This window comes from Zonotrichia leucophrys, unplaced genomic scaffold (genome assembly GCF_028769735.1).
Source record: "Zonotrichia leucophrys gambelii isolate GWCS_2022_RI unplaced genomic scaffold, RI_Zleu_2.0 Scaffold_509_36390, whole genome shotgun sequence".
NCBI classification, from domain to species: Eukaryota; Metazoa; Chordata; class Aves; order Passeriformes; family Passerellidae; genus Zonotrichia; species Zonotrichia leucophrys.
In genome coordinates this window covers 1-11,597 of record NW_026992714.1, presented here as the reverse complement: position 1 = coordinate 11,597, position 11,597 = coordinate 1, and the positions used below count along the sequence as shown (strand labels likewise).

The following is an 11,597-nucleotide window of genomic DNA, read 5'->3' as shown; positions in this document are numbered from 1 at the left end:
AACTGACCCTAAGAGCCGTGCCAAGCCATGGGAACCAAGCCAAGTACACTGGGAATTGACCATATTAGGATAAGAGTTCAAAAGTTTAAAGAGGAAGACTCATCAGAAGACCCTCGCCCATGAGGAAGGCAACGAAGGACCACCATGAATAATCCTCAAAATAGATGTCTCCGCCCACGCTCCGCCCACACCACGCCTCTTATGAATATGATGTAACCCTGCACCCAAGACTGTATAAAAGCTTGCTTCTGTTATGAGATAGCTAGAAATCCCTTTGTGATTTCTCCGACGCGTCGTAATAAAATACCTCCTGTCTATGCTGACTTACTTGAGTCTCTTAGGCAGTTATTCTCGCCTTTTGGGGCAAAATTCGGCATCAACACCCAAAAGCAGGGTAAAAATAAAGACATTGGAATAAGCCATGGATGGGGACATGGGGGGATCTTCCAGGGGACTGGGGGCATGTTAGGTTCAAGGGAGGTGAGGGTTCCTGGGAGTGACTTGGGGGTTGCTCCGGGCTTTGGGCAGAACAGGCCTAGTAGCTGCAGAAGTGCTGGGAGACCCTGGCGAATGTTGTGGGGCGGCTGATCAAGGACCCCCTGCCCTGGAACTGTCTGCGTGTCCCTTTGTCCTGATTGCCAGTGTCCCCTGTCCAGGATCCCCCTCTCCCTGCTTTCACCCCCTCTCACCCACCCATTCTAGTGTCACCCTGGTACCGTTCCACTCCCATCCCAGCCGGAATCTCATTCCCTATCCGTCTCCCATATTCCAAGTCTCTGTTCCCCTTCTGTTATTCACGGTCCCACTTCTGTTCCCATATTTCCATTTCAATATTCCATGTCCTGTACCCATATTCCAATTCCCGGTCCCTGTCCCCATTCTCTGTGCCATTCCAGTTCCGGGTGCCATTTCCGATCATGTCCCCATTCCCATGCCTCTTCCCCGTCCCCATTCCCGTCCCCATTCCTGCTCCCTGTCCCCTCTCACCAGATGCTGTCGCCATCACTCCGGCCTCCCCGGCCCTCACATAACCGAGCAAACCCCGCGCTGCTCCCGCCCACCAATCCCAGCGCACGACCGCTCTCCTATTCTCATAACCACATCTTCCATCGTGGCCCGACTAGCCGCCGGCTGCAGCCGCCTCCGAGTGCTGTTTGCTCCCAGTTCCCTCCCAGTTCTCCCAGTAAAAGAGGGACTGGCAGGGAAAACGCTCTCAATTCCTTCCCGCTGCTCTCAGGATCTTTCCCAATGCTCCCAGTTTCACTCCCCAGTTTCACTGCCGTGCTGTTTCGGAACCCGCCCAGGGCAGAGCGCGGCTGCCTTTGGGTGTCAGCATTGCCTGGGCTGGTCTAGGAGTGAAAGAAAAGTGGGGGGAAGAGGAGGAACAGACGAGGAGTAAGAGGAGGAGCGGAAGGAAGAGGAGCAGCAGAACCACGTTGGTTTCCCTGCCGCCTTCCCCCACTGCTCAGGCCGAAGCTCCCCCGGCTCCTGCTACATTGCCCCCTCCAGAAGCCGTAGGTGAGTGGGGACGGGGAGCTTGCATCAGATCCATCGGGGGTCTCCAGGAGGGTTTTTTCATGGGGCAAGGGATCTTTGACTCTAGCAGGACCTCAAACCCGAACCGTGAATTTCCCGTGTAGGGAAGAGCCTCACGTTCACCTGGTACTGACGGGCACAGGGGTGATCTCGGGCTGGGGGATGCCCAGGAGAGCCGACGGGAGCTCGGGAGCCCTGGCGTGGGGAAGAGCGCAGGGGGGTGATCCCGGAGCTTGGAGAAAAACTCTCTGCCTGGAGGGATGTGGGAGGCTGGGGATGAGCGGGCTCCAGGCCCCTCGAGGCTGAAAGGGGCGCTGACTTCTCCGGCTGCACTTGGGCAGCCGGACTATCAAACCCAACACGTTCAGCCCTTGTTTTCCCCCAAACCAGGATTTTCTTTTTCCAAACCTTGGCCTGATGGAGAAGGAGGAGGCCGTGAGGAAGAAGATGGCCCAGGAGCCCCAGGCAGGTGAGGAGGAAGTCAGTGCCCCTTTCCCCCTCTCCCCTGCTCCATCTCCCAACCCAGCACGGCCCCCCGCTGCAGGACAACCCTGCTGCCAAAGCTGTCCTGCTGGGGACGCACTAGGGGGATCTCCTTGTCCTTCCCTGTGGCACGGAGGCAAATCCCATCCTCTCCTTGTCCTTCCTTCCCCAGACAAGGAGCTGAGGCCAGAGACCAGGGAGGTCAAATCCCCACAGGAGAACCTTTTGGAAGAGGCTGTTTTGAGCAGCTCCACAGCACAGGAATCAAATTGGAAAGAAAAGACCCAGAGATCCCATATGAGGAGGGGGCTGCAAACGCCGATCTTGGGGATCTGAGGGGGAAAGGCCCACCCTGGGCCAGGGAGGGAGCTGGTGCTCAGAGCTGGGGGTCCATGAGTATTTCCAGGATGGGGAGGAGTCCCACAAGTGCTCAGAATGTGGGAAGAGCTTCTCCCTGAGATCCTCCCTGATAAGCCACATGAGAATCCACACAGAAGAATGTTTCTACGAGTGTGATAAATGCAGGAAGAGGTTTCAGATGAATTCCTATCTTGCCAGGCATCAGCAGAGTCGCAAAGGCGAGAGGCCCTTCTGCTTCCACCATTGTGCAAAAGGCTTCAGGTACAACTCTGGCCTCATTGCTACCTGAGCGTCCACAGCAGGGAGAGGCCCTACGAGTGTCCTGAGTTTGGAAAGAGCTTCACCCAGAACTCCACCCTGACTGCCCACCTGAGGACCCACACGGAGGAACGACCCTATGAGTTTGCAGAGTGTGGGAAAAGCTCCAGGACGCGATCTGAACTGACCATCCACCAGAGAAACCACACTGGGGAATGGCCTTTTGAGTGTGGGGAATGTGGGAACAGCTACCAGAGGAGAAGCCACTTGACCCGCCACATGGAGGTCCACACAGGTCTGGAACAGCCCTACAAATGTGGGCAGTGTGGGAAGAGCTTCATGTCAAAGTCCCACCTGATTGGCCACCAGAGGATCCACACTGGGGAGAGGCCCTATGAGTGTGTTAAATGCAAGAAGAGGTTTCAGACCAGCTCCTTTCTCCTCCTGCACCAGCAGCTTCACACAGATGAGAGGCCCTTCAACTGCTGTGACTGCGGGGAGGGCTTCAAGCAGAACGCTGCTCTCATCAGCCACTGGTGCATCCAAGCCGGGGAGAGGCCCTATGAGTGTTCTGAGTGTAGGAAAAGCTTCTCCCAGAGCTCTAACTTGACCAGAGCCACCAACAAAGCCACCACTAAGGGCAGCCCTGCGAGTACCCCAATTGCAGGAAGAGCTTCGTTCCCGTGAAACCCTTTGTCCTCTAATTTTGGGTTCTTTCCCCCTCCTTTGAGATGTTTCCCCCTGGTTTGGGTCCTTTCCCTGTCTTTTGCGTCTCTTCTCCCTATTTTGTGTCTTTTCCTCCCTGCTTTGGATCCTTTCTCTGTCATTTGGGTCCTCCCCCCATTTTGGGTCACTCTTCCCCTATTTGGGGTCCTTTTCCCCCTTTTTGGCTCCTTTCCCTATTTTCCATCCTTCCCCCCACCGGCCGGGCGGTAGCCCTGGCCCAGGGAACCGAGCCAAACAGCCCAGGTCCAGCCTGCGAGGCAGGCTCTGTGTTGTCACAGCCCAGCATCACACTGCCAGTGCAATGGCAGAACAAGTGACCAAACGCTTTCTTTCCCCCAAAATCACCGATGCATGCTGGCAGTGGGGGGACAGAAGCTGTCCTGAGAATCTCCATCTCGGGTCTGGGAATGTTTGTTCTCCACAGAAAACAAGCGATGATGGCTTTCTGCCATGCCCTCTGCCTCCGCAATGCAAATGGTGTTCTACCCATCCGCCTCACAGTACCACCCCCACCCCCTCTTGGCTGGGGACCAAAGGCAGAACTTTCAGGACCCACCTCTCCCTTGCGGCTGGGGCGCACGAGGGACGGCAGGGAGATTCGCACCCCCCCAGGGGAAACAACCGACCAAACACCCCCCAACCCGCCAAGAACACTGAGCTTGAAAGAAGGCGGCCGGGCTGCACCCGCACTCAGCTGTTGAGCCATGCCTCCTCCACGGAAGGAGAGGCCGGCCGCTGAAGCCGCTGTTGCAAGGGCAAACGGCATGGGACGGTCTGAGCTCGGATATGCCTCTGGTTCCAGGGCAGCCTCTGACGCAGACTTGGAGGACGGAATCCCTGAAGGCGGCAGAACTGCTGGGGCGGCTGGTGGGGGCGGCGAGGCCAGAGAGACTGCAGTTACAGCAAGCTGCAGGGGGGGTGACGGCGGCAGCACTGGGTTGCTGGTCTCAACTGCAACCTCCGGCATCGGCGCTGAGGGTGAAAGCAGGGCCACCGCGAGTGGGTCTACGGGGACCCACATGGGGTCGGCTCTTGGTGCATCCACAGGTGGCGCAGCCTCGGACACAAGCTGGCGGCGACCGCCATTGTCACTGAGTGCATCGCCTAGCAACACAGGGGCAGCTGCGGCAAGCGGCGGAAGCGGTGTCTGATCGCTGTTGCCTTGCAACACCGGTGCAGCCGCGGGAAGCAGTGTTTCTGAGCTCACAGGCCCAGGTGGGGCCGCTGCACCCACGGGCTCTGCAGGAGGGACGGGGCCACGGGAGAGGCCACGTGGGGAAGCGCCCGCACCCGTGGGGAGGGTTGGGGAAGCCCCACAAACTCGGGAGGCGGGACCTCGGGCACCCCCAAGTCTGAGCGATGCGGGGTCCAAGAGGCTGGACGTGGCGATGCCTGCAGAGCTTCCAGGGGTGGCTCAGCCCACTCAAACCTCCTCTGAGAGCAACGGAGAGGGGAAAAAGTGGCTCTATCTGAGCAAGCTCTGAAAATGCAGGGGAAAATCTTCTTCGGCTGCAGGCAAGACTTCACCCCTCTGCTGAGAGCCAGGGAGGCTGGGAAGCAGCAGATCATCTGCCCCAAAAGGAACTTCTCCCGTGAGGATTCGGGGGAATAAGGCTTGCCTCCTGCAGTCAGCAATCCAGGGAAAGGCAGCCACTCTCTGTTTCAAAACTGGGAAGAGTGCCCTGAACACTGGATAAATGCGGGGGTACCCGAATCCAAGGTTCAAAATGGCTTGGAGAATGGATTCCATGCATTCCCATACGAACATATCAAGGGCAAAGAGCACATTCATGAAAAACCCAAAGAACTTTGCCCATTGAAAAAACTCATAGAAATGTCTATCCAATGTCAGGGTCCGTCCTAGTGGACAGATGATCTGATGGTTCGTAGGAATGATCTCAGAGTGCAAAAACCAACATGGTGCAAGGGGGTTTGCAGTGATAATCAAATCAAATGCAGTTTTATTGAAATAACCGCAGCAAAAATGCAATAGAGGGATTAAGGGAGAGAAAAAGATAGAGAAAGAGAGAGAGAGAGAGAGAAAGAGATTGGGAGAGGGGAATAGCTACCGACGCAGAGACGAAGTCCTTTGGTGCAGTCCAGCCGAGGGTCTGCCTGCTACGCTGGGGAGATCTCAAAGGCTCTAGCTAACTCAGAGATTTTTATTACTGAAAACTGGGGGGGGGGGGGGGGGAACAGATACAATAGGGAACAGATGTAACAGGTAGTCTATGTTCTCAGCAGTAAATGAGCTTGATAGATGTAACAGGTAGTCCATGTTCTCAGCAGTAAGCGAGAGCCATTGTTTTCTTGGTCCAGTGGTCACAACCTGCAGGCAAACATCTCGCTTTGGTCAGCTTGCCTCCCCCACACACCTCCCCCGGGCTGGAGGTTTCAATCCCAGTCCTTGGAAGGAGCAGAGGGGCCTTTTAGGAGTTTCATGTCTCAGTCCTTGGTGGAGAGGCTTCTCACATCTCCATCTGTCACGGTGTTTGTAAAACAGGTGAGGGTCTTCTGTGGGAGACCACCCAAAACTCAGGAGAAGTCCAGCCAGGCCGAGAGGTGGGACAGCTTCCAAAGCTGCTATTGTAGCAAACAGGGCATGGTGCCCTCTTCTTAGCATACAGCAAACACACCTGTGAAAACAATAGCTTAACACTGAGCTTTCAGGTCTCAGGGCCCGTGGCGTGTGACTTTTCTCCTTCAGAGCCAGAGATTCTAGACAGGGGGGGGTCTTCTCTTCAGTGGTCTCCCAAGGACAATTGTGAGGCAGATGAGGGAAAATTAGGACAGACTCTCACACTTGCTCAGTGCCTTTCTGTGACCCAAGTATGGGGCTCTTCCTTTTTGCTCTGGGATGCAAAACCTTTTAACTGCTTCCATGTGACTGAACTCTTGAGGTCCCTGATGTGAAATGTTTTAACACAGCTCCTGCTACAGCAGACAAGTTTGGATTTACAAATGTGAAAGGAGAGCTTTTCTTTTGGAATTTAAAACCCTGCCAAGTATGCTGGAAGGAAAGAAGAATAGGATTCAAACATCTGCAGAATTGTGCTTGATTTTTTAAAATGGGGTTGGCCCTGCCCTTTCTCCTATGACCTGAGAAAACTGAGCAGAAAAGTGTGTTTCCCTTGTAGATAAAGTGTCACTGCTGAAAGAGTTCAGCTACCAATGGAATCACCTGAGTGGCCAAGCCCTGCTGGATGTCACTGAGCGTATCACAGGTATGGCCTCCCCTTCTGAGCCCAGAGCTCTTCCCAGGGAGCATTTACAGGGAATGCCTGTGAGCAGACAGCAGAGCAGCTCCTCCAAACCAGGAGGTGCTGAGCTTGTCCCTGCTGCCCCATGGCCAAGGCAGGTGGGTTTGGCAGGTTTTCCCTGGCTGCTGCAGAGCTGGGCAGCACCTGAGATGGGGGCAGTGCTGGGCCTGGGGCTGAGCTCTCACTGGGGCACCTCAGAACCACCTCCAGCAAAGGGAGGGCTAAAAATGCCCCAGCTGGCTCCTCTCTGGGGAGCTCAGGGATATCTGTGGTCTTTGAGGGGAAATGGTGGCAAATGCTGTTTCAGGGCATCAGTTTGTTTTGTCCTCACAGAATTCTTGGTTTTCCTCTTGGAAAGTTTTGAGGCTGAACCGTGCAGAGCCTGGGGGTCACAGCTTAGGTCAGAACTCAACAGAGGTATCAGAGGCACAGGTTTAGTGCAAGGCACCTCTGGGGCACAGGGACAGAAGCAGAGTGCTGAGGCTCCCTGCCTGTGCTGTCAGAGTGGCCTTGGACTGAGCCTTTCAGGGTGTGCAAACAGTGTCTGCCTGTGTCAGCGCTGTCCAAAATGCTACAAATGCAGCTGATAATTGATTCCTCAGAGGAGCAATAGCCAAGGAATGGAAAAAGGATAATCCCAATATATAGCAGAGAAGACGATTGATAGCCTTGCTTTAACTGGGGCTAAATCCACTGCTAATTATGCCAACATCTTTAAATGCAAGGTTTAATACACTTTGTGTCTTCATTAGGAATCTCAAAAGGGCATGTTCAGCGATTGGGAATGTCAAAGGCCCTTTAAAGAGCATTTGAAAAATATAGATCTCCAGCAATAGAGCATTTAATTTAGCACTTCTTTTGATCTCTTTTTCAAATAAAGGAATCAACCATAAATTAGGACTACTTTAGAAAAAGCAGATGTTCTCTCTTAGATTTAGCAGGACCAGACAGCAGTTCCTCACATTCAGTAGTCACTGATGTCTTTAATTGCACTTAAATTCAAATGAATTTCCATTTTAAAATGGGTACCATAACCCTTTCTTGCTTAGTATAATTGGTTTTGGGTACTTGCAGGAGCTCTTTCAATGTTGATGTCTGCTGGTGGATTAACAGCATAGAGAAAATGAAATCTCTTCCACCACAGAATATTAAATTGCTGCTAAATAACATTTTGTCTGATCAGAAAATAAGAATGGTCTCCAGAGCATTTCAGGTTTTCATCTCTTAGCCAAATCTGCCTGTTGCAAGGAGCCTGTTGCTAGTAAACATTTGTCCGTGTTTGACACAGTTCAGTTCAGAAAATGGGCAGAGAGATTCCAGGGGCAATATGAGAAAACACTCGTGTTTTGGTTACATTTCAGTCCCCTGTGTAGCATTTTTCTTTCTCTATGCCCCTATTTGAGTGGACCTTATAAGAAAAAATGCCATTAACTTTGGGAGGGGAAGTGGCATTAAAATGTGGAGATGCCCAAATGCCAAGGCAATGGGGTCTGGGTAATTCTCTAGAGATGCCCTGAGGTTTGAAACAGCTCTTTGTTGGAAGCCCCAAAAGCATTCTGCCAAAGACACCAGCTGGTCACTGATGTTTCTCATCCAGCTGTCAGGCAGCAGCCATCTCTGGTGGGCTGGAGTTTTGAGGTGTGTTCTAATCCTGCCCTTTGCTGTGTGCCACTGAGCACAGGGAAGAGCCAGATTAGGCATCTGCCACTTGACATCAAAGTTACAAAACTTGAATCATCCCTTTTATTAGAAATCTCTCCATTTCCTCTCTATGGTGCATTTCCAAATCTTCAGTGTGGGTTTAGACAACTTCTTAATGGAAATCAAAGGCAATTGGACATTTCATTCATTGTTCATGCAGAGATTGTGAAATAATTTAGTAAAGGTAGGAAGTCTGCCACAAGGACAAGGGCTCTGGTTGGAGCAATTAGTGCTGAGGGATTGGTGGTTCTGTTTCCAGGATGATCAGCTGCTTTTCCCGTTTCTGGACCAAGGGGCTCTGGGTGCTATTTTGCTGCTCTTGGCCAGAGAGGCTGGCAAGAAGCAGAAGCAGAGGCAGATCCTTGTTTGCAGTGAGGCTGGTGGGTAAGGAGCTGTGTCTCTGTCCCGGCAGTGCTTGTGCAGGGGGTTCATGCCAGGAGCCCTGAAGTCGCCCAGCGCGACGCCCTGCCCGTGCTCTGGTCCTGCCTGGGGAACAAGGCGCTGCCTGTGTGGAGCGCCAACGTCCGCACCGTGGCCACCAAGCTCGCCTCTGCTCTCTGCAAGGTGATGGGCACCCAGCTGAAGGAATGTGCTGCCAGCAAGCCTCCATATGTGCGGGAAAACCTCTCCAAAATGTTGGGCTGGTGAAGGCAAGATGTTCTCCAGAAGGCTGAGGAAGCCCTGAGTTGGACACCTCTGGATTTGCCTTTTGTGCTGTGCAAAAAATGACAAAATCCTAAGGAAGGGGGTGCATCTGACCGCGCTCTCTTCGTCACATTTCCTAGTCGTGGCATGGGTGATAGTGGAACCCTGGAAAAAGTTAAAGATAGAATCTAAAATGTTAGGCTTTGTGCTTTCCCAGTCAACTGCATCTGCGTAAGCAGTATGATAAATTATATAATTGTTAGATGTGATGATTGTTTAGTAATTAAATGTAATATTATATAACCATAAGAAGAATAGTGAGAAACTCTGTTGGAAAATCAGAGAGGGGCTAAATTTATGTATACAATAGAACAATATAAGTTTAATAATTAACATGAAAGTTATGTAACGATAGAGTACAAAACATGATCATTTCAGATGTATGGTTGGAGTCAGATTTGGGTTGAATATACCCCGATTCCCAGAGCTCTTAATAAAAAGCACCGCATATAATCCCCCGTGATTATGTGTTTTTGAACGGTAACATTTTGGCGAACCCAGAAGGGACACTTGTGAGTGCTGCTGAGCGAGTTCGCGACTCGATCACGCTCCAGCCGGCACTGAGGGATTCTAAGGGAGCCCATCGGCCGTGACCGCTTCCGCCGCTCACAAACATCTCCGGGAGAAAGGTAAGGTGCTTTTTACTTTGGTTTGGATGCCTGCCAATAAGACGCAGCGAAATCTATGCTTGGCTGGGCTAAAGGAATTCCTGTTGGTGTAAGCCTAGGTGCCGTTCCGTAAGACAATCGTGAAAGCATTGCAGGTTCAGCATTTGTGGTATTTTTGAAATAGAGAAACTTAAAGGGATTTTGGGCAGTAACACCCCTATCCCGCAAAATTCTCCTTTGGGGTGCTTATTAGCACATTGGAAACAAGGTAACTTTGGGGAAGGATTACATAAAACTAAGTTGATTGATTATTGTAATTCATGGTGGCCAGAATATGCTTTGGAGAATGGTGAAAAATGGCCAAAATACGGTACTCTGCAATATAACACTATTTCGTGGTTAATGTAGTTTTGTAAACAAGAAGGAAAATGGGATGAAGTCCCATATGTTGATCTGGTTTTTTACTTACGGGGAAAGCCAGAATGGCAGGATGAATGTGGATTATTAATGGTTAAAACATCTGCACAGTGTGGGGTTTGTGAGGAACGTTGTTTAGAACACCTGGCATTAAGAGAAAGCTTGAGTAGGGAAAATTATACAGATATTGATTGACACGTAACTCCAATAGGAACAAGAGAACCTAACCCTATCCCACCTGATTCATCTGTCCCTATCCCACTACCTACTCCTCACCCACCTACCCCTGAACCTGTCTCATCTAGTACACCTTTCCCTCTTTATCCTCCTCTCCCATCATCACTCGATCCCTCTTCCTCAGAAGATGAACAAAACCTAACTGTGATAGAAAGGAGAAAGAGGTATGCGAGTGAAAAAGATAGCAATGGTAATGAATCAGTGACCCCAATAGCCCATAGAACCCGGGGTCGGGCAAAGCTTGCTCCAGTTGTGCATAGAGATGGCATAAGGAAACAAAAACGGACTGTGATTGCCCTCTTGCGACAAGGTGTCGGAGTGGAAGGGCCAGTATTTGTAAAAGTGCCTTTTTCCCCGGCAGACTTAGTTATTTGGAAACAGTCAGCCGGAACTTATAGAGAAAATCCTGATAAAGTGGCACAAGTAGTAAAAATGGTTATGAAAACTCAAAATCCTGACTGGGATGACATACAAGTAATATTAGATACTCTGATGGATTCTACTGAAAAAGAAATGGTACTTAAGGCACCCAAAGAGAGGGCAAGAGAAGATATTACAAATGGGCTGGTAACAGGGAATTTAGATGTGAATCTCCCAATTGAGGATCCAAATTGGGACCCTAATGTATTGTGCGATATGAGGAGATTACGGAAATACCAAGAGTGGATTCAAATAGGAGTTCAGAATGCTGTGCCCAAAACTATAAATTGGTCCAAACTATATGAGGTTCAACAGGAAAAGAAAGAATCTCCCACTGCGTTTTTGGAGAGGCTTAAGGAGGTAGCAAGGAAATATACAGACCTCCAAATGGATACAGAGCAAGCAAAGGTTCAGCTCACTCTCATATTCTTGGGTCAATCACAGGATGACATTCGTAGAAAATTGCAAAAATTAGAAGGGGAAGAATTAAGGAATTTGGATAAGTTATTCGAGGTTTCTTGGAAGGTATATAACAATCGGGAAAAAGAAGCTAGTAAAAGGCAGCAGCAGAATCTTTTGGCAGTAATGCAGGGGAGAGGGAACCCAAATTTCAGGGGGCGTAACAGGAATGGTCGGCGAAGGAGACCAGTTACCCAGGGGTTAAGCCTGAATCAATGTGCATATTGCAAGGGGGTGGGACATTGGAAGTGAAATTGCCCAAGTTTGAATAACCAGTTTGACCAGGGCAATCAGTTCCAGCAGGCTACCAAGGAGATGGTCCTGGGGGAGTATACCAGTTGACTAGACGTAGAACTGGGAGAACAAGTTAAGGAACCTGTTGTAAATATACAGTTAGGGCATAAAGAGGTCAGATTTCTAATAGATA

At 50.8% G+C, this 11,597-nt stretch overlaps 1 protein-coding gene across 1 annotated transcript; it reads left to right on the top strand.

Annotated features, from left to right (window-relative positions):
- Positions 1-1,953: 1,953 nt before the first annotated feature.
- On the top strand, positions 1,954-8,936 carry LOC135441780 (zinc finger protein 239-like; the record flags this gene model as incomplete). Its single annotated transcript, XM_064701330.1, has 4 exons — positions 1,954-2,005; positions 2,400-2,604; positions 2,688-3,214; positions 8,737-8,936. Coding segments are annotated over exons 1-4 (984 nt in total), but the record flags the coding sequence as incomplete, so codon positions are not given.
- Positions 8,937-11,597: the final 2,661 nt, after the last annotated feature.